This window comes from Rhinatrema bivittatum, chromosome 19 (assembly GCF_901001135.1).
Source record: "Rhinatrema bivittatum chromosome 19, aRhiBiv1.1, whole genome shotgun sequence".
NCBI classification, from domain to species: domain Eukaryota; kingdom Metazoa; phylum Chordata; class Amphibia; order Gymnophiona; family Rhinatrematidae; genus Rhinatrema; species Rhinatrema bivittatum.
In genome coordinates this window covers 43326650-43353044 of record NC_042633.1, presented here as the reverse complement: position 1 = coordinate 43353044, position 26395 = coordinate 43326650, and the positions used below count along the sequence as shown (strand labels likewise).

At 53.0% G+C, this 26395-nt stretch overlaps 2 protein-coding genes across 4 annotated transcripts in view; one reads left to right on the top strand and one right to left on the bottom strand.

The window, feature by feature from the left end:
* Positions 1–1222: 1222 nt before the first annotated feature.
* Positions 1223–25581, bottom strand: CCDC130 (coiled-coil domain containing 130). Of its 3 annotated transcripts, XM_029585127.1 has the most exons (11): positions 17851–18274; positions 10605–10975; positions 6613–6654; positions 5438–5491; positions 5087–5169; positions 4752–4807; positions 4436–4496; positions 4035–4177; positions 3726–3898; positions 3464–3602; positions 1223–2017 (listed from the first exon to the last, which is right to left on the bottom strand). In XM_029585127.1, exons 3-11 carry the CDS (start codon positions 6613–6615, stop codon positions 1638–1640), a joined length of 1092 nt encoding a protein of 363 aa, XP_029440987.1. In that variant the 5' UTR covers positions 6616–6654; positions 10605–10975; positions 17851–18274; the 3' UTR covers positions 1223–1637. The 3 variants fall into 3 exon arrangements, with proteins under 3 accessions (XP_029440987.1, XP_029440988.1, XP_029440986.1); XM_029585128.1 differs by lacking the exons at positions 10605–10975; positions 17851–18274 and adding an exon at positions 25541–25581; XM_029585126.1 differs by lacking the exons at positions 10605–10975; positions 17851–18274 and adding an exon at positions 7872–8110.
* The window catches only part of LOC115080754 (WD repeat domain-containing protein 83-like), a 44960-nt gene continuing 34907 nt past the window's right edge, over positions 16343–26395 (top strand). Inside the window, exon 1 of the mRNA XM_029585146.1 lies at positions 16343–16359. Within this exon, the coding sequence (XP_029441006.1) occupies positions 16358–16359 (2 nt within the window). The 5' untranslated portion in view covers positions 16343–16357. The remainder of the gene's footprint in view (positions 16360–26395) is intronic.

The window sequence follows — 26395 nt, the reverse complement described above, 5'->3', positions numbered from 1 at the left end:
TTTAGCACGAGAGCCTTGGATTTGCCCACTGTTCCTCTTCCAATCATTAATTCAAATTTGATCATATTATGACCACTCTTGCCAAGCGGCCCCACCACAGTTACCTCTCTCACCAAATCCTGTGCTCCACTGAGAATTAGATCTAAAATTGCTCCCTCTCTTGTCGGTTCCTGAACCAATTGCTCCATAAAGCTATCATTTATTCTATCCAGGAACGTTATCTCTCTAGCGTGACCCGATGATACATTTACCCAGTCTATATTGGGGTAATTGAAGTCTCCCATTATTACTGCACTACCAATTTGGTTAGCTTCTCTAATTTCTTTTAGCATTTCACTGTCCGTCTCACCATCTTGACCAGGTGGACGGTAGTATACTCCTATCACTATAGTCTTCCCTGACACACAAGGGATTTCTACCCATAAAGATTCAATTTTGTATTTAGTCTCATGCAGGATGTTTATCCTGTTGGACTCTATGCCATCCCGGACATAAAGCGCCACACCTCCTCCCGCGTGCTCCTCTCTGTCATTGTGATATAATTTGTACCCTGGTATAGCACTGTCCCATTGGTTATCCTCTTTCCACCATGTCTCTGAGATGCCAATTAAGTCTATGTCATCATTCACTGCTATACATTCTAATTCTCCCATCTTACTTCTTAGACTGTTGGCATTAGCATACAGACATTTCAAAGTTTGTATTTTCATTCTGCTTTTTAATTGATAGGGATAAGTTTGAATTTTTTAGCTCAGGTGAGTTTTTAGTTAGAGTTTTTCTAATTATTGGAACCTCACTGTCGGGATGCCCTAATTCTAATGCATCATTAGTATCCTTTGAAGATGCCTCTCTCCGAACCATGCGCTGCTGAGTGACTGTCGGCTTTCCCCTTTGACAATGCATCACCTGGAGAGCAGGTCCTTGCTACAGGATCCTTTCCTGCTGCACCCGGTTGATGCTCTCCAGTCATGAGACCTTCTTCCTCCAAGGCAGCACCAGGGCTGCCAGTCTGAAGTTGGGACTTGGCTACTATGTCCCTGAAGGTCTCATCTATAAACCTCTCTGTCTGCCTCAGCTCCTCCAGGTCTGCCACTCTAGCCTCCAGAGATCGGACTCGTTCTCTGAGAGCCAGGAGCTCTTTGCATCGCATGCACATGTACAACGTTTCACGGGTGGGTAAAAAAATCATACATGTGACACTCGATGCAAAAGACTGGGAAGCCCCCCTCTTGCTGCTGGACTGCTGCCTTCATCTTAGTTTTATTGAGTTCCTAGTTAAGGTTTAGGTTGCTATGGGAGTAGGAATGTGTCTAATGTCCTTTAAATGTATATAATCATACAGGTGACAGGAAGCACCCTGGGCCCTGCCCCCTCCTCCTTCCAACCCCTGACTTCACTATCAAAACAAACTGCAGCTTTTACTTTAATTGTACTTATTTATTTACTCGTTAAAGGCAGAGGAGCAGCACAGCCAGCAGCCCTCGGGTTTCTTATGTACAATATGCACAGGTTTAAGGAAGACGCGCCGTTAAATAGTCATAGAAGATAAGGGACTGGTGCCGTCACCCACTGTCCTCCCTCTCTGCAGCTGGCACCCGACTGCATTCCTTCCCCCCCCCAACCGTACACGGAGGGGCTCAGGAGGCTTCAGAGTCGGAGCTGGAGTCCATGTAATCTGCTACCAGCGAGGAAGGAAAGCCCTCGAGAGGAGCTGGCTCCTCTCTGCCAGGTGCATCATCCGCGCCCAGGCTTTCAGGCACGGGACCCGCCCACAGTCCCGGGCTGCCAGGGTGGACTAAACGAGTAGCTTGTTCCAGACATGTGGAGGTGCCCTGGTCCCTCGCTCGCCGTCGGATAATCCCCAGCTGGCTGGCCGAAGAACTGGAGCTGGGAGGGGGCTTGGGCATCGCCTTCAGGCCAAGGTCCAACTTCTTAAGGGCATCGCTCCTGCTGGTGGCTGGGAACCAGGAGCGATTTGAGATCTCGCTGCGCTTCAGCTTTTGTTTATCTTCATATGCTGGAAGAAGAGCAAATACAGGAAGATGTTTGTGAGGAGGGGGGTGGCTGAAAAAGGCGTTAGTCTTACAATACACAGTGCAGTATTACAAGTGCTGGTTTGTTGCTACCACCTTTGTCTGTAGGTACCAGCACTCTCACTAAGGCTTCCCATGGCCCCTGTTAGCAGGTACAGAAGCGCGCATCCCTGCTTCTAGCACCCGTAAGATACGTACAGTCCAGCGCGCGTCTCTGCTTCTAGCACCCGTAAGATACGTACAGTCCAGCGCGCATCCCCGCTTCTGGCACCCGTAAGATACGCACAGTCCAGCGCGCGTCCCCGCTTCTGGCACCCGTAAGATACGCACAGTCCAGCGCGCGTCCCCGCTTCTGGCACCCGTAAGATACGTACAGTCCAGCGCGCGTCCCCGCTTCTAGCACCCGTAAGATACGCACAGTCCAGGCTGCATCCCCGCTTCTAGCACCCGTAAGATACGCACAGTCCAGCGCGCATCCCCGCTTCTAGCACCCGTAAGATACGCACAGTCCAGCGCGCATCCCCGCTTCTAGCACCCGTAAGATACGTACAGTCCAGCGCACGTCCCCGCTTCTGGCACCTGTAAGATACGTACAGTCCAGCGTGCGTCCCCGCTTCTGGCACCCGTAAGATACGTACAGTCCAGCGTGCATCCCCGCTTCTAGCACCCGTAAGATACGCACAGTCCAGGCTGCGTCCCCGCTTCTAGCACCCGTAAGATACGCACAGTCCAGCGCGCATCCCTGCTTCTAGCACCCGTAAGATACATACAGTCCAGGCTGCGTCCCCGCTTCTAGCACCCGTAAGATACATACAGTCCAGCGCGCATCCCTGCTTCTAGCACCCGTAAGATACATACAGTCCAGGCTGCGTCCCCGCTTCTGGCACCCGTAAGATACGTACAGTCCAGCGCGCGTCCCCGCTTCTGGCACCCGTAAGATACGTACAGTCCAGCGCGCGTCCCCGCTTCTAGCACCCGTAAGATACGTACAGTCCAGCGCGCGTCCCCGCTTCTAGCACCCGTAAGATACGCACAGTCCAGGCTGCATCCCCGCTTCTAGCACCCGTAAGATACGCACAGTCCAGCGCGCATCCCCGCTTCTAGCACCCGTAAGATACGCACAGTCCAGCGCGCATCCCCGCTTCTAGCACCCGTAAGATACGCACAGTCCAGCGCGCATCCCCGCTTCTAGCACCCGTAAGATACGTACAGTCCAGCGCACGTCCCCGCTTCTGGCACCCGTAAGATACGCACAGTCCAGCGTGCGTCCCCGCTTCTGGCACCCGTAAGATACGTACAGTCCAGCGTGCGTCCCCGCTTCTAGCACCCGTAAGATACGCACAGTCCAGGCTGCGTCCCCGCTTCTAGCACCCGTAAGATACGCACAGTCCAGCGCGCATCCCTGCTTCTAGCACCCGTAAGATACATACAGTCCAGGCTGCGGTACGTCAGCAGGGCCGCCAGGCGCCGGTCCTCCTCGCATTCTTTCACCAGGGGCACGCTGACAGAAGCCTTGCTCAGCAGAGCTTGGTCTCGCTCCTCTTCCTCCTTCAGGATTTTCTTTTCTTCCTAAAATGAAGGAAATGGATCAAATTCGTTAGAAGGACGGTCGGCAGAGCGCCGTCTGGTTTTTTTTTTTTTTTTAGAGCCGCGGCACTGGTAACTGTGACCAGGGACACGAGGACGCTTTACCCTGAACTTCCTTCTCAGCATGCTGTTAAGCGCAAAGTCGTCCTTCCAGGCGCTCTGGGCTTCCTGGATGCTGGAGAGCGTGGGGATGGCTCTCTTCAGTTTCTGCTGGTCCTCGCTGCCGTGCTCCAGCCGGAACATGGCGTCCGTCTCCAGCTTCTTTTTTTCTTCGTGTTCTAGGGAAAGCACGAGAATGGCATTTGTTTCCAGCGCGGCTCGCCCCAGCGGCGGCAGGAAGGAGCACGGAGGGAGTCACAGGGCCCACCACCGCTGCTCCCATACCCCCGTGGTGGCGGGGGGGAGAACACTCGCCTGTGGTTAGGATCTGCTGGTTGTCCTTCATGTCCCAGCGCTCCTCTTTCCGCTGCGCTCCGCTCACTATCGCGTAGTCGCAGCTGGCAGGGTCCGTTTGTATCTCGATGTAGTTATCGCACAGATGACATTTCATACGAAACCTGTCCCCACAGCCGGGCAAGAGGGGAAGACAGGGAGGTGAGGCAGACGTTTCGGATTTACAGCAGAGGAAAAGAAGGGGCTGACAGACTGAAGCCTCCCACGAAATAATATTCCTGGTAATTACAAAGGTTTGAGGAGACTGCATCCTTCTGTGCATATTACACAGCATGGAAAAAACATCTAAAGAGGGGGAAACTGTACAAGCTTCCAGTTACCAAAAAAACATTGCCCTTGCTGGTCCCCCGATGTGGGCTCACCTGTAGATAGGGGTCGTGTAATAATTTCCAACTTTCTTCTTCTCTGCATTGTATCTGACACCTGAAAAACATGAGCTGATAAGAGAGAGGCGTAGCCTTTCACCGCAGGCCTTGCCTAAATGCTCTTCGCTCTCCGTATCCCTGTCAAGACCCCACACAACATGAATTCTGCCGGTCCTGTATTTCCTGTCCAACATCAGCTGAAGGGGGTCATATCCCACGAGCACAGCACTTAGAAGCACTATATATCAGACAGGTGTGCTTGAAATTACTTTACTGAACTGGAGGCCCGAGGAGGCTGGACACAGCCACCTACCCATGCCGATGTGATTCTTGCAGCCATCACACCAGATGTTATAGGGCATCTCAAACCTAGGAGAGATGAACGGGTAGAGATGAGACACGCTTGCAATTACATGCGGCGCGAGACTAGCTTCCTAATCAGGGATAACATTACAAGCAGGGCAGCCAGGCTTGTATTGCGCTAGCTCGTTCCTCGTGATAAATCTCAAACTGTGCGGCAGCAGCAGCCCAGGGAGTGGACTCGGCTTCTCTCGCTCTCTTCCCACGGGCGAAAAAAACCTCCTTTCGTTTCTCTTCTCCCCGAGTGCTCCTGTGGTAGCCACATGACTTGGGGGTGTGCCAGCTCACCTGATGATGAGAATTCCCTGCGAGAGCTTGCGCGCTCTCTCCCGCAGAGGGTGGCTCTTCCGGTAGCCATTGATGGAGCCATGCTGTGGGAAAGGAAAGATAAAACTGGTGAGAGGCTGCATCCACGTGACAACCCAAAGCAGGAATAGGACAGAGAGGCCAGTGTAACACAAGGATGCCGAGGTACAAACATTTTTATAAGGCTGGCATAATCAGAGCTCTGCTCTACAGTGTGGTTACTATCTTCTCGAGCAAAGGGTTCAAGCATGGAAAGACTGTGTGATCCTGGGCTCTGACAGGACCGTGCCTCTGTGGCAGAATTACAGTACTATCAGCACATCACATTCTTACCTTCGCTGGGTCAAAATCCGGAGGATAATATTTATTGACGCCTTTTCTTTCACCCTAGAATTAAATAATTCAGACATGTGACATCTTGACAAAGGCAACAGATGTCTCTGGACTGCTGTGATTACCTCTTATGCCCCCGCCTCCCCCAAAGCCTTATACAGTGAGTCTCCAAAGCTGAAAGCATGCCATCTATTTCCAGTAAAAAAAACAACAAAAAAACCCCAGAACTGCTTTAAATTCAGATTCTGATGGCATACAAGAAATATGAGATCGAATTCCAAACACTATCCTGGACTTGATGGGTTGTAAGTTTCCTTCTATGCAAGGCTCATCCCTAAGGGAATGGAAGCACAGATAAAGGGTTAGGGTGTGGAGGCAGGAGCAGGCCTACGTGGGGAGGTGAGGGCCAGGGACAAGAAGTGCAGAAGTTTTCCTGTTCAGTAGGGTAGACTTGTTGGACAAACTGAGAATCCAACTCTACTCATCTGTGCACAAACTGAGCAGTTCTCTGAGGATAGAGGGATGGCCCTTCTACAATGTGAAGTCTGCACACTGTGAACTGAAATCCAGTCTAGGACATCACTGCTCCAGCTAACGGGAACGAGATGGATTCTCCCAGCAAAGAATGTGTTTTAAGTTATACTAGAAAAATAAGTTCATTAAACCTCTACCAATGACAACACCCACAGAAGGCACTAGATGCTAGAGCCACGGGCCAGAAATACATAAACTCATTTGTGGTGCTCACACATACAATCTATTACACAGAATGGTTCAGGACTTTTGAAGCTTGTGTCCCTGCAACTTCACATGAGATACACTTATGTTAACTTTTCAAAAGAACATACAATCCTAACTAAGCAGAAAAGGGAGCAATGTACGAACCATGCCCCCTTAGTTCAGCTGTAGACAGCCCTGGCTCTTGAGGACTGCAAATGAGCTTGGTTTTCAGGCTGTCCACAGTATTGTACAATATTCATCAGGCATATGTGCAAACCAAGTACATTTGTATAGCTTGGTTACCCGAAAAAAAAAAAAAGACTTGCTTACAGCCTTTGATGATGAGGGTTGCACAACTCTGCCTTAGTCATGATACCCAGATTTATAGACAGTATTAAAGGATGAAAGAGCTCTACAAACCTATGTATGAACTCCCACCACTGACATTTCCTTACCATTCTGATATTCTGTCTTCAAACAGTTTGAATGTATTTAGTCTATAAAACACAAAACAAACAAACATACGGGTAAGCTTTCAGATCAGAAAGGGCAGGGTGATCTTCAGAATTACCTTGAGAAGAGGGACCTGACAGGGAGAAAATACTCTAGGGATGACTGATGCTTCTTTGCCTTCAGCTGTCACCTAAACTCCTGCACATTATGCAGAGCCAAGCACAACCAAGCAAAGTACCAGCACTGCAGTTATTGCAGGTACACTGCTCTCCGCTGAGAGTTTAGGAATCCAGTGCAATGACTGCAGGGGAGGACCAGCAGCAGCTGCAGTAGTGTAGTTGCAGTGGGGAGGGAGTAGCAGGAGCGGTGCAGTGACTGCAGGGGAGCAGCAGCAGCTGCAGTAGTGTAGTTGCAGTGGGGAGGGAGTAGCAGGAGCGGTGCAGTGACTGCAGGGGAGTACCAGCAGCAGCTGCAGTAGTGTAGTTGCAGTGGGGAGGGAGTAGCAGGAGCGGTGCAGTGACTGCAGGGGAGTACCAGCAGCAGCTGCAGTAGTGTAGTTGCAGTGGGGAGGGAGTAGCAGGAGCGGTGCAGTGACTGCAGGGGAGCAGCAGCAGCTGCAGTAGTGTAGTTGCAGTGGGGAGGGAGTAGCAGGAGCGGTGCAGTGACTGCAGGGGAGTACCAGCAGCAGCTGCAGTAGTGTAGTTGCAGTGGGGAGGGAGTAGCAGGAGCGGTGCAGTGACTGCAGGGGAGTACCAGCAGCAGCTGCAGTAGTGTAGTTGCAGTGGGGAGGGAGTAGCAGGAGCGGTGCAGTGACTGCAGGGGAGTACCAGCAGCAGCTGCAGTAGTGTAGTTGCAGTGGGGAGGGAGTAGCAGGAGCGGTGCAGTGACTGCAGGGGAGTACCAGCAGCAGCTGCAGTAGTGTAGTTGCAGTGGGGAGGGAGTAGCAGGAGCGGTGCAGTGACTGCAGGGGAGTACCAGCAGCAGCTGCAGTAGTGTAGTTGCAGTGGGGAGGGAGTAGCAGGAGCGGTGCAGTGACTGCAGGGGAGGACCAGCTGCTGTAGTGTAGCTGCAGTGGGGAGGGAGTAGCAGGCGCAGTGTCGCCCTTGTTGTTTTTTTTTGGGGGGGGGGGGGGAAAGGTGAGCAGCAGTGGGGCAGTGAGTGCAGGTGCCCTGCTCTCTGCTGTGGTAACCGATCGGAACGCTCCTTTCCGTGCTCAGACGCATAAACAACCGCAGTTAAAGGCCTGCCAGAGCCTCCTCACCTCCGCTTCCTGCTGCGCACGTCATCAACCGGCGACCCGCGCGGACGTTCCGCCCCCTTCCTGCTGCGGCGCGCGCAGAGATGCCGGGAAAGAGAGAGAGCTGAAGACGGCGGCGCATGCGCAGTTTTATCCATGCCGCGCCGCACGTGGGGATGTTTTCCTGGTCCTGCGCTCTGGGGTCGCACAGCCCTGGCCGGTAAGTGTTGCCAGCCTCGCTTATTTACCGCGAGATCGGGCTTCTTTTTGTAGTCATTCGCGGAGTTTTTTTTTCCCGATTCGCGTGTTGCTTTTAATTGGGCTATTTTTCCTGCCAGTCGCGTTTTTTGGGGCTTGTTGGGCGGGACTTGTGCTCTGAATCATGGGACAGTGATTGGCTGCTGCTGCTGCGATGAAGCCTGTCCATAGCAGGCGCACCCAGGACTCTGCCTATAACTGTCAGACAATGTATTGGGGGGATTCAGGGGTCTGGAATCAGCCCTGGTGCATGGCCCCTGGCCCAGGACTCTGCCAATAACTGTCAGACAATGTATTGGGGGGATTCAGGGGTCTGGAATCAGCCCTGGTGCATGGCCCCTGGCCCAGGACTCTGCCAATAACTGTCAATGTATTGGGGGTGAGAAGGGGGGTAGATAGGGAAGAGGAAGTCAGTGGTGGGATTCAGGGGTCTGGAAGCAGCGTTGGTGCATGGCCCCTGGCCCAGGACTTTGCCTCTAACTCCCAGACAATGTATTGGGGGGTGGGATTCAGGGATCTGGAATCAGCCCTGGTGCATGGCCCCTGGCCCAGGACTCTGCCTCTAACTCCCAGACAATGTATTGGGGGGTGGGATTCAGGGATCTGGAATCAGCCCTGGTGCATGGCCCCTGGCCCAGGACTCTGCCTATAACTGTCAGACAATGTATTGGGGGTGAGAAGGGGGGTAGATAGGGAAGAGGAAGTCAGTGGTGGGATTCAGGGGTCTGGAAGCAGCGCTGGTGCATGGCCCCTGGCCCAGGACTCTGCCTCTAACTCCCAGACAATGTATTGGGGGGTGGGATTCAGGGATCTGGAATCAGCCCTGGTGCATGGCCCCTGGCCCAGGACTCTGCCTATAACTGTCAGACAATGTATTGGGGGTGAGAAGGGGGGTAGATAGGGAAGAGGAAATCAGTGGTGGGATTCAGGGGTCTGGAAGCAGCGCTGGTGCATTGCCCCAGGGCCCAGGACTCTGCCTATAACTCCCAGACAATGTATTGGGGGTGGGTAGATAGGGAAGAGGAAGTCAGTGGTGGGATTCAGGGGTCTGGAAGCAGCCCTGGTGCATGGCCCCTGGGCCCAGGACTCTACCTATAATTCCCAGACAATGTATTGGGGGGGGGGGGGTAGATAGGGAAGAGGAAGTCAGTGGTGGGATTCAGGGGTCTGGAAGTAGCGCTGGTGCACGGCCCCTGGGCCCAGGACTCTGCCTATAACTCCCAGACAATGTATTGGGGGTGGGGAAGGAGGGGGTAGATAGGGAAGAGGAAGTCAGGGGTGGGATTCAGGGGTCTGGAAGCAGCGCTGGTGCACGGCCCCTGGGCCCAGGACTCTGCCTATAACTCCCAGACAATGTATTGGGGGTGGTGGGATTCAGGGGTCTGGAAGCAGCCCACATGTTTTGAATTGTTTTAGTCTGCATCCCTCCCGTCTCTTCTGGGGTGAGGAAAGGAAGATGTAATAACTCCTGACCGTCCCATCTCAAAAGACAAACAAAGTTAACCTTTTGCCCCCCCCTCCTGCGGAGCCCACATGTAAAAGTGCTGATAACGTTATCAAGCACATTCAGCTCCGAAACCCCTGGGGCCAAGGCTTTGATGCCCCATAGACCTCCACCCCCTCCGGAGCACCTGCAGTTCTGATCTTTCTGTTCCCTTCCTTAGGTGGTTATTTTCTTGTGCATCCAGTTTTCCCACTGTCCTAATCTTTTTAATGTAGGTGAGCCCTGCACCTTATTTATTTATTTTTCTTTGTAAACTTCCATTATTGTGTTCATGGCTTCGTGTTACTTATTCATCTCAGCTGCGATCCTTCCCCTTTGACTCTCTGGCAGCCTGGGCAGACGATCCCGTGCAGTCCCCATCGCCTCGCCTAACACCGGCTGCCCTGATCTCAGCCGCCGGCCATCCGGGCCCCAGTGTGCCCAAACCCCACAATTCCCATGGGACCAGCACCCCCAGGCCTCCCCATCGCCCTGCCACCAACCCACACGGCCAACAGGACCCAGGATGCTGCTCGGGTTAAACTTCCAGCCGCCTCCCGCTCAAGTCCTCTTGGAAAGAGGACAGAGCTGCGGGGCTGCCCTCGGGGCTCTGAACGTTGCTCTGTGCGAGCCCTGAGCTCCCATTGCAGGCTGTGACTGTAGCCCTTCCCCGTCTTCCTGGAAGCGGCTGCACCGCTCTGTCCCCTCTTAGCCACCCCCTAAAGTTTCATAGCGGGCAGACACGCCAGACCCCACCTGCCCTTGGCATTGCTGTTCCAGGCACCTCTCCTGCTGATTTTACTGAGCATCTTCTCATGTTCCTTGTGCATCTTCCTTCCTGCAGCTTCCTATCTTTCTTTTTCTATGTCACATTCCCTCCCTTCTGTAAGAATGATCCGCCCAGCCCAACATCCTGTGTCTGAAAAGGGCCACGCGGGTTCATGCGAGTAACCTTAGTTAGGGAAGTCCCTTGCCCGGGGGGGGAGCAGATATTGGGCTAAGGGTAATTTCAGGACCTCTCTTCCTGACCGCTAGGCCCCGACTCTAGACTCGGCAGCTTCGTCCTGCTTCTCTGTATGTTCGGATCAATCGGATCGGATGCCAGCAGCCTGTCGAGCACCAGGGGATATTCCCCCCTGTTTATATCTGCACCACTGCAGGGACCCTGCAGCCTCGCCTGCAACCGAAGGCCCTGAATCTGGCCACTAGGTCATTGTCACGACTGACTCCCTCCCCGGGGGGGGACGGGACGACGACTGCGAGTGCTGCTTCTGCCGAACCGGGGCTGGAACCAGGGACTTATCTGCATGGCAGGGCGAAGCAGCACCGTGCCTGAGCCCCGCTGGCCGATTAAACTCCGCTCCGCCGCTGGCCTTCCCCACGTTCTCTAGGAACAAAACAAAATGACTAAAATCAAACAAACCTTGATTTAAACTTGGCAAGGTGGTAATTTAACTTGCCAAATGTAATACAATCTAATTAAACTTGCCACTGATTACATTTCAGGACAGGTCCCCAGGTCCTGGTATTCTTAAGAGTAAATAATTGTTTCCTATTTGCTTTTCGACGTCGCTGGTGATTTTGTAAGCCGCTCTCGTGTCCCTTCTGTCATCTCTTGGCGCAGGGGAAGAGCCCTGATTTATTTGGCCCTTTCCTCTGGAGGGAGCCGTTCCAGCCTCCTTTATCATTTTACTTAACCCTTCTCTGTACGTTTTCCAATTCTGCTCTGTTTTTTGTTTTTTTTTGCATAAGTCTCTCTTCATTAAGGGCCTGGCCCTGCTGCTGTAAGATGGGGGCTGGCTTTACAAGAATCATCAGCCATGGGGGGGGGGGGGGGGGGGGGGGGGGTGTGTGTGGAGTTTTTATTTGTTTTTACCGTTTTACTTTTCATTGCACTTCTGGAAGTTCCGTGATCTGGAGAAAGCGTGGGCTATGAATATTTTAAAATAAAGACATTCCTGCCCCTGCATGCTCACTGATTCACTTCACTCTCCTTCCCTCCTTTTGTTCGTCTTCTCTTGCTCATTCGTTTCTCCGGGACTGTGGGAGGACAGCAGCCCTTCCGCTACCTTGGATTATGCCCTCCTCGGCTGCCGCGGGCCTGACTTGTGCTTTGAAGCAGGCGCAGCTGGAGCCCGGCAGATGAAGCAGCGTTCCAAGTCCTCCTGCCGTTTCCTGGTGAGCTCCGCGCCGAGTGACTTCACTGCCCTTGCTGTCGGGTGCAACCTTAGATTGTGAGCCTGCCGGGCACAGGGGAAGTACCAACAGCACCTACATTGTAATCTGTTTTTGATGCGCTGAAAAGCAGAATCTAATTAAAATAAATAAAAACTGCAAATCAGGTGCCTGGGCGAGGCTGCTGCTGCCATCTTATTTCCATAGTAAAAAGGGTTAAGTGAGGGGGAGACGGAGGCTGCATGGTCCTACTACTGCCCGTACCCCCACTGCATTTCCCTGTGGCGAGGGACCCAGGCTCCCTGCTCTGGTGTAGCAGGCCAGTTCCATGGGAAGGGCTGAATTTTGTAGCCTTTACTCTGCCCATGCAATGGTGGGAGGCCTGATCTTACTTCTTGTCCTTTCTGCAGTGAGCGTGTGGAGTTGGAAAGCATTATCAGCTGGAGCCCTGCAACCCCTTGCAGAAGGTCCTGTGTTCCATTCAGAATCAAATCTACAGCAGATCCGCGCCTCCTTCCACCCCCCCCCCCCCTCCCCGTGCCGCCTATTCCAGAGCCAGCTGCTCCGTGAAGCAGTTCATTTATAGCAGAGGGTCCAACCCAGTTCTCTGGATGGCCCCAGTCAGGTCGGGTTTTCAGGATGCCCAGTATGAATGTGCAGGAGGGTAGATCTGCATCCCAGTGGAGGCAGCACATGCAAATCTAACTCCTGCATATTCATTGCGCGGGTGTCCTGAAAACCTGGCCTGGCAGGTTGTGGCCGCAGGACTGGGTTGCGTACCCCCTGCTCTAGCACGGTCCATAATGCTGGCGGGTTCTTTTGAGGCGACCTGGAAAAAGATGGGCCAGAGCTCCCGGTCAGTGCGCCAGGGTGTAGCAGAGGGGCTGGTACTGTTTTTACAGAATTGCAGCCGGCTGCATGGTACCAGTGGGCTCTGCAGAGGTGGTGGTATGTACTCCGAAGGTTTTGGAAGGAGGGAGTTCTCTTCCAAAAATATGGGAGCTCTATTTCCACTGCGCTAAAAGAATTTTTGTTTATTTTAGACCCTGCCTTTCAACAGTAAATAAAGTGGTTACAATGCCAGTAAAACAAACATGTTAAAATAAAGAACATCACAGGCAGACAAAACAAAGGATGATTATAAATAAGCTAAAATCCAATTTGCACCGCTGAGGTTTTAGAAAAAATAAAACTGGTAGGAAAACCACCTAGTGAATGACAAGTGTTACTCATATCTGTATCTAAGGCTTGCCTGCTCCAGCCCGAGGGCTCATTCTTTGACAGCGAAGCAGCAGCTCCCTGGCACTTAGTGCACCACCCTGCTGGATCAGGTGCCCTGATCCTGCTGGCACCACACCGCTCTAGCTGAATTTGGATGTTTTCATAGTCGCAGATGCTCATCAGACCAATGGGGGCATTTGGATTCCACGTGGCTCTCTGTGTCATTAACAACCACGCAGTATGGAAAGCAGCCGCTGTTTCAAGGAGTGCCCCAGCAGGAAGGAATGACATTCAGGGCTCTGGTACACAAGGGGGGTGAGGGAGGTCCTACTCAGGAAGACGTGGTGACTCCTAGTAATGGAGTTGAGGACTGGTGAACTTACCCTGTACTTATGGGACCTAAAGAACCACAGCCGGGCCTGGTTTTCAGGATATCCATAATGAATATGCATGAGATAGATTTGCATACATGGGAGGCAGTGCGCCAGACCTGACCAGTCACCTCTGCATGAATGCATGTTTCTGAAAGAAGCTTTTAGAGTGAGTATATGTCCCCTCATACTCTCTAATGAAGACCGTTGCTACAATGATGAGTTTGAAGGGGATATAAACTAGTGGGGGAAACCCCTATCTAGTTCCTATTGAAGGCTTATAATGCCAAAGCTAAGCCATGGGACTGAATGAGTGGGAAGCCCAAAAGAGCAGAAGGAAACTAGCATGTAAATAAAATAATTAGAACCTTTAACTTCAGTCTAGAACACTCTAGAACGTACCTAGAACACACCTAGAATTCCAAGAAACTCTGAAACTTGCAAGGCAATAATTAGAATGTACCTACAACTCTGCCTGCCTCCTTACATTTGGGGGTGAATGCTTTGACAGATCTAGAATGAGTCTGAAGGCTTATAATGCCAAATCTAAGCCATGGGACTGACTGAGTGGTCAGACCAAAAGAGCAGAAGGAAACTAGCATGTAAATAAAGTAATTAGAACCGTTGCCTTCAGTCTAGAACACTAGAATGTACCTAGAACACACCTAGAATTCAAAAAACCTCTGAAATTTGCATGGCAAAAATTAGAACTTACCTAGAACATACCTAGAACTCTGCCTGACTTCTTATATTTGGGGAGTGAATGCCTTGACAGACCTAGAATGAGTCTGATGGCTTATAATGCCAAATCTAAGCCATGGGACTGAGTGGGAAGCCCAAAAGTGCAGAAGGAAACTGGCATGTAAATACAATAATTAGAACTTTTTCCTTCAGTTTAGAACACTCTAGAACATACCTAGAACACACCTAGAATTCAAAAAACCCTCTGAAACTTGCAAGGCAAAAATTAGAACATACCTAGAACTCTGCCTGCCTCCTTACATTTGGGGGTGAATGCCTTGACAGATCGAGAATGAGTCTGATGGCTTATAATGCCAAATCTAAGCCATGGGACTGAGTGGGAAAACCAAAAGAGCAGAAGGAAACTGTCATGTAAATAAAATAATTAGAACCTTGAATTATTTAATCAAAGCTCTTTCTCATTAGAGGTATTCACCTGGAATATGCACCACTCACCTACACTGGCACCCACCTAGCTTCTGGCTAAGCTAGACTCGAACCCGCGCCCTCCTATATTCGAGCAAATCCCTGTAACGGAGCAGTCGGATAGAGCTGCTGAGCCACCAGTCACCTGGGTACAAGCACTGCCGGGTTTTTACCCCTTATTCTTCTCCTAGCACAGGACACCAGCCTAAGGACCAGCCCTTCACAGCAGGCTCTGCACTCTCCAGGCAGCCGGGGAGAGACTCATCCTAGATCTCTCAAGACATTCACCCCCAATTATGAGGCAGGCAGAGTTCTAGGTGTGTTCTAGGTACGGTCCAATTTTTTTACCTTGCACGTTTCGTAGCTGATTTTTTGAGTTCTAGGTGTGTTCTAGGTATGTTCTAGAGTGTTCTAGACTGAAGGCAAATGCTCTAACTATTTTAATAAAATAATTAGAACATACCTAGAATTCTGCCTGCCTTAGGCTGGAGTCCTGTGCTAGGAGAAGAATAAAGGGTAAAACCCCGGGAACATCTGTATATATAGGAGGTTCGAGTCTAGCTTAGCCAGAAGCTAGGTGGGGGCCAGTGTAGGGAAGTTGTGCGGGTGGATGGGGAGGAGGGGGTCAGTTAGACCTGTGTTCCAAGCATCCTCCGGTGAATACCTCTAATGAGAAAGACCCTTGATTAAATAATAACAAGAACCGCTACCTACCAGGCAAAAAAGCCCAAATTTCACCGCCTTTCTAGTCCTTGTGCTACTGAGGTTTCGAACCAACAACCTCAATATTACTAACCCGGCTCCCAACCCTTGGGTCAGCGAAGCTTTCAAACTAAGCTCTTTTCGGAACTTATATTTGACCTTTTCAAGGAGTAAAAACGCCTCCCCACCCACCTCCTAAAAGATATCTTTACCCGGAGCACTACAGCCTCCCAGGATCCACGGGTGACTCAGAGCTCAGAGGGAACCACTTATAAACCACAAGTCCCGCGGTTCACATTCAACCTCTGTTTTATTTAAACGCACTTCGATGTGATTTTTATTACAATAAATTTAGTTATCAGGAAAACAGCAAGTGCCCAACACCTCTCTCCATCATAATTCAGTCATCAGCCAATACACAGTACAGAGCAATATCCCCAGCCCCGGAGAATGCTCGGATTTCCCCTTCTCCTAGGGCTTCCCTATAGTTGTAAAGGATCCAGCCCGATGGCTCTGCATAAGGGAGCGATCCCCACACAGCAGCATCGCACACGTCCCCCGGTGCCTTCCTCCCCGCGCCTCTCCCCACCTTCTCCCCCGGGCCTGGATCCGTCTCTGGGGCTCTCTGAAGCTCCTGCTCGCTGCGAAGGAACGGCCGGGACCGGGCTGTGCTGTGCCCCGCCTCCTCCCCCTGCCGTCCATTCCCAGCAGCAGGAAGGGGCGGGGCTGCAGCAGAGCTCTCTCCTGTGATAGGCTCCCACCCTGCCTGTCTCGCCCTCACAACAATGGCGGAACTGTAGCTTCCGGTCGGTGACCGAGAGCCCGGCCCTGCGCTCCGAGAGCGGGCAGCGTCCGCCCTGCCGAGAAAAGCCGCTTAGCCCGGAAGGAGCAATGGGGGTAAGGCTGGGGGGAAGCGCGGGTTCTGGCCCAGGAATGAGCGGCCCTTTACGGTCTCCCCCTTCCCAGGCTTTAAGCTTGCAAGTCCTGCAAACCGTGCAAAGGTCCCCGGGGTTTAAGCGGCTCTTCCCGCCAGCCTGCTCTCACTGCTCCGTGTTCACGGTCTGATTGTGACTGAGGGGTTTGCATGGAACCAGATATCGGTTAAATGAACGAATGAATGACCGAGGGATGCGATGTGTGTGAGAGAGGGTGAGCGGTAAATATCGCACACGGGGAAGGCTAAATCTGTCCTGGGGGCTTCCTTTCCCAGGGCAGTGCTGGACGGTCTGTGCCGGTGAGAGATGGCTCAGAAGCTCCCCCGCAGCCCGGGTCTAACAGCCCCTGCTAGAAACCCGTAATCTATTCACTTTTAATGTTTCTGTGCATAGGGGAGGACCGGCTGTGAAGGGCTGGTCCTTAGGCTGGAGTCCTGTGCTAGGAGAAGAATAAGGGGTAAAAACCCGGGTTACAGTCTGTAACCGGCTGACTGGTGGCTCAGCAGCTAGGTGGGGGCCAGTGTAGGTGAGTGGTGCGGGTGGATGGAGAGGAGGGGGGTCAGTTAGACCTGTGTTCCAAGCATATTCCGGTGAATACCTCTAATGAGAAAGAGCCTTAATTAATAACAAGAAAGAGCCACCAGCAGACTGGGGGTTTTACTACTTTCTACCAGGCAAAATGGCCCAAATTTCAGCAAAACTACCCCTTTCTGGTCCTTGTGATCAGTAACATCCTCTGTCCCGGAGAGGATGTTACAATCCACGGTGTTACTGAGCTGGTGGGGCTTCGAACCCACAACCTCACTGTTACTAACCCAGCTCCCAACCCTTGGATCAGCGAGGCTTTCACACTAAGCTCTTTTCGGAACTTATATTTGACCTTTTCAGGGAGTAAAAACGCCTCCCCAACCAGCTCCTAAAAGATATCTTTACCCGGAGCACTACAGCCTCCCAGGATCCACGGGTGGCTCAGTGCTCAGAGGGAGCCACTTATAAACTACAAGTCCCCCGGTTCACGTTCAGCTTTTGTTTGATTTAAACACACTTCGATGTGATTTTATTACAATAAACTTTATTTTTTATCAGGAAAACAGCAAGTGCACAACGCCTGTATCCATCGTAATTCAATCAGCACCAATCAACAGCACAGAACAATATCCCCAGCCCTTCTGTTATTCCCCCGCCCCGGAGAATGCTCGGATTTCCCCTTCTCCTAGGGCTTCCCTATAGTTGTAAAGGATCCAGCCCGTTTCTCCGCTTTGCCCTGACCTGCACCGTCCCCTGTGCATCTCATCCGGACGGCTGCAGGCCCGCGACAATACTGGACCGGCGATCTTCTTCCATTCGGCCGGAACCGAGCATCTCGCAGCCTTAAGAACCTGAGACATGAACTGCTTGACCTGTGCAGGAGCCTCCTCGATCGCCGCATTAAACAGCAAAAAGTTAGATTCCCAGAGGAAAGCAGAGCTCCTCAGAGTCTTTATGAGCTGCTGAAGGGCTCTGCATAAGGGAGCGATCCCCACACAGCAGCATCGCACACGTCCCCCGGTGCCTTCCTCCCCGCACCTTCTCCCCTGGGCCGCGATCTCTCTCTCTGTGTAGGGCTCTTTGCAGCTCCTGACCGGACAGAGGGTGAGATCCTGGGCCCCGGTCCCTCCCTCCACGTCCCCTCTGCCCGCGCCTCTCCCTACCTTCTCCCCTGGGCCTGGATCCGTCTCTGGGGGTCTCTGAAGCTCCTGCTCGCTGCGAAGGAACGGCTGGGACCGGGCTGTGCTGTGCCCCGCCTCCTCCCCCTGCCGTCCATTCGCAGCAGCAGGAAGGGGCGGGGCTGCAGCAGGGCTCCCCTGTGATAGGCTCCCACCCTGCCTGTCTCGCCCTCACAACCATGGCGGAGCTGTAGCTTCCGGTCGGTGACCGAGAGCTCGGCCGTGCCCTCCGAGAGCGGGCAGCGTCCGCCCTGCCGGGAAAAGCCGCTTAGCACGGAAGGAGCAATGGGGGCTAAGGCTGGGGGGAAGCGCGGGTTCTGGCCCAGACATGAGCGGCGCTTTACGGCCTCCCCCTCCCCAGGCTTTAAGCTTGCAAACCGTGCAAAGGTCCCCGGGGTTTAAGCGGCTCTTCCCGCCAGCCTGCTCTCACTGCTCCGTGTTCACGGTCTGATTGTGACAGAGGTGTTCGCATGGAACCAGAAATCGGTTAAATAAACAAATGAATGAATGACCGAGGGATGCGATGTGAGTAAGAAAGAGAGAGGGTGAGCGCTAAATATCGCACACGGGGAAGGCTAAATCTGTCCTGGGGGCTTCCTTTCCCAGGGCAGTGCTGGACGGTCTGTGCCGGTGAGAGATGGCTCAGAAGCTCCCCCGCAGCCCGGGTCTAACAGCCCCTGCTAGAAATCCATACTCTCTGCACGTTTAATGTTTGTTTGCATAGGGGAGGAGGTTTCACCGCGCACTGTGTGCGTTAGAAAGATTCTTTTATTTTAAGAGAGAACATTTCATTCTTGTGAGTGCGGGCGAGGATCTGTTAATCACTGGAGGGTGTAATACAAGAGTCGTGGAAAGAGGGGTAAAACCCCGGAGCCTCTGTCCCCGGCTGCCTGGAGAGTGCAGAGCCGGCTGTGAAGGGCTGGTCCTTAGGCTGGAGTCCTGTGCTAGGAGAAGAATAAGGGGTAAAAACCCGGGTTACAGTCTGTAACCGGCTGACTGGTGGCTCAGCAGCTAGGTGGGGGCCAGTGTAGGTGAGTGGTGCGGGTGGATGGAGAGGAGGGGGGTCAGTTAGACCTGTGATCCGAGCATATTCCGGTGAATACCTCTAATGAGAAAGAGCCTTAATTAATAACAAGAAAGAGCCACCAGCAGCGGGGGCTTTTACTACTTTCTATCAGGCAAAATGGCCCAAATTTCAGCAAAACTACCCCTTTCTGGTCCTTGTGATCAGTAACATCCTCTGTCGCGGAGAGGATGTTACAATCCACGGTCTTACTGAGCTGGTGGGGTTTCGAACCCACAACCTCAACGTTACTAACCCGGCTCCCAACCCTTGGGTCAGCGAGGCTTTCACACTAAGCTCTTTTCGGAACGTATATTTGACCTTTTCAGGGAATAAAAACGCCTCCCCACCCACCTCTTAAAAGATATCTTTACCAGGAGCACTGCAGTCTGTAACCGGCTGACTGGTGGCTCAGCAGCTCTGTCCGATGGCTCTTACAGGGATTCGCTCGAATCCCTGTAACGGTTCGAGTCCAGCTTAGCCAGAAGCTAGGTGGGGGCCAGTGTAGAGAAGTGGTGCGGGTGGATGGGGCTTTTACTACTTTCTACCAGGCAAAAATGGCCCAAATTTCACCAAAACTAGCCCTTTCTGGTCCTTGTGATCAGTAACACCCTCTGTCGCAGAGATGATGTTATACTACTGAGCTGATGGGACTTCGAACCCACAGCCTCACTGTTACTAACCCGGCTCCCAACACTTGGGTCAGCGAGGCTTTCACACCAAGCACTTTTCGGAACTTATATTTGACCTTTTCAAGGAACAGCAACGCCGCCCCCAACCACGTCCTAAAAGATATCTTTACCAAGAGCACCACACCCTCCCGACATCCACCGGTGGCTCAGAGCTCAGAGGGCACCACTTATAAACCACAGGTCTCACAGTTCACATTCAGCCTCTGTTTTATACACTTCGATGTGATTTTTATTACAATAATTTTTTTTTTTAATCAGGAAAACAGCAAGTGCACAACGCCTGTATCCATCGTAATTCAATCAGCACCAATCAACAGCCAATACAAAGTACAGAACAATATCCCCAGCCCTTCTGTTATTCCCCCGCCCCGGAGAATGCTCGGATTTCCCCTTCTCCTAGGGCTTCCCTATAACTGTAAAGGATCCAGCCCGTTTCTCCGTATCGCCCTGACCTGCTCCATCCCCTGTGCATCTCATCCGGACGGCTGCAGGCCCGCGACATTGCCGGAGCGGCGATCTTCTTCCATTCGGACGGAACCGAGCATCTCGCAGCCTTCAGAACCTGAGACATGAACTGCTTGACCTGTGCAGGAGCCTCCTCGATCGCCGCATTAAACAGCAAAAAGTTAGATTCCCATAGGAAAGCAGAGCTCCTCAGAGTCTTTATGAGCTGCTGAAGGGCTCTGCATAAGGGAGCGATCCCCACACAGCAGCATCGCACACGTCCCCCGGTGCCTTCCTCCCCTGCACCTTCTCCCCTGGGCCGCGATCTCTCTCTGTAGGGCTCTTTGCAGCTCCTGACCGGACAGAGGGTGAGATCCTGGGACCCGGTCCCTCCCTCCACCTCCCCTCTGCCCGCGCCTCTCCCCACCTTCTCCCCGGGCCTGGATCCGTCTCTCTGGGGCTCTCTGAAGCTCCTGCTCGCTGCGAAGGAACGGCCGGGACCGGGCTGTGCTGTGCCCCGCCTCCTCCCCCTGCCGTCCATTCGCAGCAGCAGGAAGGGGCGGGGCTGCAGCAGAGCTCTCCTGTGATTAGGCTCCGACCCTGCCTGTCTCGCCCTCACAACCATGGCGGAGCTGTAGCTCTCCGGTCGGTGACCGAGAGCTCGGCCGTGCGCTCCGAGAGCGGGCAGCGGCCCGCCCTGCCGGGAAAAGCCGCTTAGCACGGAAGAAAGCAATGGGGGCTAAGGCTGAGGGGAAGCGCGGGTTCTGGCCCAGGCATGAGCGGCCGCTTTACGGCCTCCCCCTCCCCAGGCTTTAAGCTTGCAAGTCCTTGCAAACCGTGCAAAGGTCCCCGGGGTTTAAGCGTGCTCTTCCCGCCAGCCTGCTCTCACTGCTCCGTGTTCACGGTCTGATTGTGACAGAGGAGTTCGCATGGAACCAGAAATCGGTTAATAAACAAATGAATTGAATGACCGAGGGATGCGATGTGTGTGTGAAGAGAGGGTGAGCGGTAAATATCGCACACGGGGAAGGCTAAATCTGTCCTGGGGGCTTCCTTTCCCAGGGCAGTGCTGGACGGTCTGTGATGGCTCAGAAGCTGCCCCGCAGCCCGGGTCTAACAGCCCCTGCTAGAAACCCATAAGCTGGGGCTTTTACTACTTTCTACCAGGCAAATGGCCCAAATTTCAGCAAAACTACCCCTTGCTGGTCCTTGTGATCAGTAACATCCTCTGTCTGAATTATGATGGATAGAGGTGTTGGGCACTTGCTGTTTTCCTGATAACTAACTTTATTGTAATAAAAATCACATCGAAGTGTGTATAAATGAAAGAGAAGATGGATGTGAACCGCGGGACTTGTGGTTTATAAGTGGCTCCCTTGAGACCTGAGCCTCTCGTGGATCCTGTAGTGCTCCGGGTAAAGATATCTTTTAGGTGTTTTTACTCCCTGAAAAGGTCAAATATAAGTTCCGAAACGAGCTTAGTGTGAAAGCCTCGTTGGCCCAAGGGTTGGGTGCCGGGTTAGTAACAGTGAGGCTGTGGGTTCGAAGCCTCACCAGCTCAGTAACACCGTGGATTGCAGCATCCTCTCCGGGGACGGAGAAACTCAGGAAGACCGTGGATTGTAAGATCCTCTCCGGGACGGAGAAACTGAGGAAGACCGTGGATTGTAAGATCCTCTCCGGGACGGAGATACCCAGAAAAACCGAGGAAAGAGGGACAGAGGTGAATGAGAAAGAGCTTTTACTACTTTCTTCTAGGAAAAATGGCCCAAATTTCACCAAAAATACCCCTTTCTAGTCCTTGTGATTACTCTGTTGCAATCCACGCTCTTACTGCGTATCTCCGTCCCGCGAGGATGTTACAATCCACGGTCTTCCTGAGTATCTTCGTCCCGGAGAGGATGTTTCAATCCACCGTCTTACTGGGTATCTCCGTCGAGGTCTTCCTGAGTTTCTCCGTCTCGGAGAGGATCTTTCAATCCACGGTGTTACTGAGCTGGTGAGGCTTCGAACCCACAGCCTCACTGTTACTAACCCGGCACCCAACCCTTGGGCCAGCGAGGCTTTCACACTAAGCTCTTTTCGGAACTTATATTTGACCTTTTCAGGGAGTAAAAACACCTAAAAGATATCTTTACCCGGAGCACTACAGGATCCACGAGAGGCTCAGGTCTCAGAGGGAGCCACTTATAAACCACAAGTCCCCCGGTTCACGTTCAGCTTTTGTTTGATTTAAACACACTTCGATGTGATTTTATTACAATAAAGTTAGTTATCAGGAAAACAGCAAGTGCACAACACCTCTCTCCATCATAATTCAGTCATCAGCCAATACACAGTACAGAGCAATATCCCCAGCCCTTCTGTTATTCCCCCGCCCCGGACAATACTCGGATTTCCACGTCTCCTAGGGCTTCCCTATAACTGTAAAGGATCCAGCCCGTTTCTCCGTATCGCCCTGACCTGCTCCATCCCCTGTGCATCTCATCCGGACGGCTGCAGGCCCGCGACATTGCCGGAGCGGCGATCTTCTTCCATTCGGACGGAACCGAGCATCTCGCAGCCTTAAGAACCTGAGACATGAACTGCTTGACCTGTGCAGGAGCCTCCTCGATCGCCGCATTAAACAGCAAAACGTTAGATTCCCATAGGAAAGCAGAGCTCCTCAGAGTCTTTATGAGCTGCTGAAGGGCTCTGCATAAGGGAGCGATCCCACACAGCAGCATCGCACACGTCCCCCGGTGGCCTTCCTCCCCGCACCTTCTCCCCTGGGCCGCGATCTCTCTCTGTAGGGCTCTTTGCAGCTCCTGACCGGACAGAGGGTGAGATCCTGGCCCCGGTCCCTCCCTCCACGTCCCCTCTGCCCGCGCCTCTCCCTACCTTCTCCCCTGGGCCTGGATCCGTCTCTGGGGCTCTCTGAAGCTCCTGCTCGCTGCGAAGGAACGGCTGGGACCGGGCTGTGCCCCGCCTCCTCCCCCTGCCGTCCATTCGCAGCAGCAGGAAGGGGCGGGGCTGCAGCAGAGCTCTCTCCTGTGATAGGCTCCGACCCTGCCTGTCTCGCCCTCACAACCATGGCGGAGCTGTAGCTTCCGGTCGGTGACCGAGAGCTCGGCCGTGCGCTCCGAGAGCGGGCAGCGGCCGCCCTGCCGGGAAAAGCCGCTTAGCACGTAAGGAGCAATGGGGGCTAAGGCTGGGGGGAAGCGCGGGTTCTGGCCCAGGCATGAGCGGCGCTTTACGGTCTCCCCCTCCCCAGGCTTTAAGTTTGCAAGTCCTGCAAACCGTGCAAAGGTCCCCGGGGTTTAAGCGGCTCTTCCCGCCAGCCTGCTCTCAGTGCTCCGTGTTCACGGTCTGATTGTGACAGAGGGGTTCGCATGGAACCAGATATCGGTTAAATAAACAAATGAATGAATGACCGAGGGATGCGATGTGAGTAAGAAAGAGAGAGGGTGAGCGCTAAATATCGCACACGGGGAAGGCTAAATCTGTCCTGGGGGCTTCCTTTCCCAGGGCAGTGCTGGACGGTCTGTGATGGCTCAGAAGCTGCCCCGCAGCCCGGGTCTAACAGCCCCTGCTAGAAACCCATAATCTGTCCACGTTTAATGTTTGTTTGGATAGGGGAGGAGGTTTCACCGCGCACTGTGTGCGTTAGAAAGATTTCTTTTATTTTAAGAGAGAACATTTCATTCTTGTGAGTGCGGGCGAGGATCTGTTAATCACTGGAGGGTGTAATACAAGAGTCGTGGAAAGAGGGGTAAAACCCCGGAGCCTCTGTCCCCGGCTGCCTGGAGAGTGCAGAAGCCGGCTGTGAAGGGCTGGTCCTTAGGCTGGAGTCCTGTGCTAGGTGAAGAATAAGGGGTAAAAACCCGGGTTACAGTCTGTAACCGGCTGACTGGTGGCTCAGCAGCTAGGTGGGGGACCAGTGTAGGTGAGTGGTGCAGGTGGATGGAGAGGAGGGGGGTCAGTTTAGACCTGTGTTCCAAGCATATTCCGGTGAATACCCTCTAATGAGAAAGAGCCTTAATTAATAACAAGAAAGAGCCACCAAGCAGCGGGGGCTTTTACTACTTTTCTACCAGGCAAAAATGGCCCAATTTTCACCAAAACTACCCCTTTCTGGTCCTTGTGATCAGTAACATCCTCTGTCGCGGAGAGGATGTTACCATCCATGAATCTTACTGAGCGTGGTGGGGCTTCGAACCCACAGTCTCAACGTTACTAACCCGGCTCCCAAACCCTTGGGTCAGCGAGGCTTTCACACTAAGCTCTTTCCGGAACTTATATTTGACCTTTCAGGAAGTAAAAACGCCCTCCCCACCCCACCTCTTAAAAGATATCTTTACCAGGAGCACTACAGTCTGTAAACGGCTGACTGGTGGCTCGCGCAGCTCTGTCCGATGGTTCTGTTGCAGGAATTCGCCTCGAATATAGGAGGACGCGGGTTCGAGTCCAGCTTAGCCTGAAGCTAGGTGGGGGCCAGTGTAGGGAAAGAGGTGCTTTTACTACTTTCTTTACCAGGCAAAATGGCCCAAATTTCACCAAAACTAGCCCTTTCTGGTCATCCATGATTCTTACTGAGCTGGTGGGGGTTCGAACCCACCAGACTCACTGTTACTAACCCGGCTCCCAACCCTTGGATCAGCGAGGCTTTCACACTAAGCTCTTTCCGGAACTTATATTTGACCTTTTCAGGGAATAAAAACGCCTCCCCACCCACCTCCTAAAAGATATCTTTACCCGGAGCACTACAGCCTCCCAGGATCCACGGGTAGCTCAGTGCTCAGAGGGAGCCACTTATAAACCACAAGTCCATCGGTTCACGTTCAGCTTTTGTTTGATTTTAAACACACTTCGATGTGATTTTATTACAATAAACTTAATTTTTGTCAGGAAACAGCAAGTGCCACCGCCTCTATCCATCATAATTTAGTCATCATCAGATTACAAAGTACAGAACAATATCCCCCCGCCCCGGAGAATGCTCGGATTTCCCCTTCTCCTAGGGCTTCCCTATATCTGTAAAGGATCCAGCCCGTTTCTCCTGTATCGCCCTGACCTGCTCCATCCCCTGTGCATCTCACCCGGACGGCTGCAGGCGCGCGACAATACTGGACCGGCCGATCTTCTTCCATTCGGACGGACCGAGCGTCTCGCAGCCTTAAGAACCTGAAGACATGAACTGCTTGACCTGTGCAGGAGCCTCCTCGATCGCCGCATTAAACAGCAAAACGTTAGATTCCCATAGGAAAGCAGAGCTCCTCAGAGTCTTTATGAGCTGCTGAAGGGCTCTGCATAAGGGAGCGATCCCCACACAGCAGCATCGCACACGTCCCCCGGTGCCTTCCTCCCCCCACCTTCTCCCCTGGGGCCGCGATCTCTCTGTGTAGGGCTCTTTGCAGCTCCTGACCGGACAGAGGGTTGAGATCCCTGGGACCCGGTCCCTGCCTCCACGTCCCCTCTGCCCGCGCCTTCTCCCTACCTTCTCCCCCGGGCCTGGATCCGTCTCTGGGGGTCTCTGAATCTCCTGCTCGCTGCGAAGGAACGGGCCGGGACCGGGCTGTGCTGTGCCCCGCCTCCTCCCCCTGCGTGCATTCGCAGGAGCAGGAAGGGGGCGGGCTGCAGCAGAAATCTCTCCTGTGATAGGCTCCCACCCTGCCTGTTCTCGCCCTCAAACCATGGCGGAGCTGTAGCTTCCGGTCGGTGACCGAGAGCTTGGCCGTGCGCTCGAGAGCGGGCAGCGTCCGCCCTGCCGGGGAAAAGCCGCTTAGCACGGAAGGAGCAATGGGGGAAGGCTGGAGGGAAGCGCGGGTTCTGGCCCAGGCATGAGCGGCGCTTTACGGCCATCCCCCTCCCCAGGCTTTAAGCTGCAAACCGTGCAAAGGTCCCCGGGGTTTAAGGCGGCTCTTCCCGCCAGCCTGCTCTCACTGCTCCGGTTCACGGTCCTGATTGTGACAGAGGGGTTCGCATGGAACCAGATATCGGTTAAATAAACAAATGAATGAATGACCGAGGGATGCGATGTGTGTGAGAGAGGGTGAGCGGTAAATATCGCACACGGGGAAGGCTAAATCTGTCCTGGGGGCTTCCTTTCCCCAGGGCAGTGCTGGACGGTGAGAGAATGGCTCAGAAGCTGCCCCGCAGCCCGGGTCTAACAGCCCCTGCTAGAAACCCATACTCTCTGCACGTTTAATGTTTGTTTGCATAGGGGAGGAGGTTTCACCGCGCACTGTGTGCGTTAGAAAGATTCTTTTATTTTAAGAGAGAACATTTCATTCTTGTGAGTGCGGGCGAGGATCTGTTAATCACTGGAGGGTGTAATACAAGAGAGGTGGTG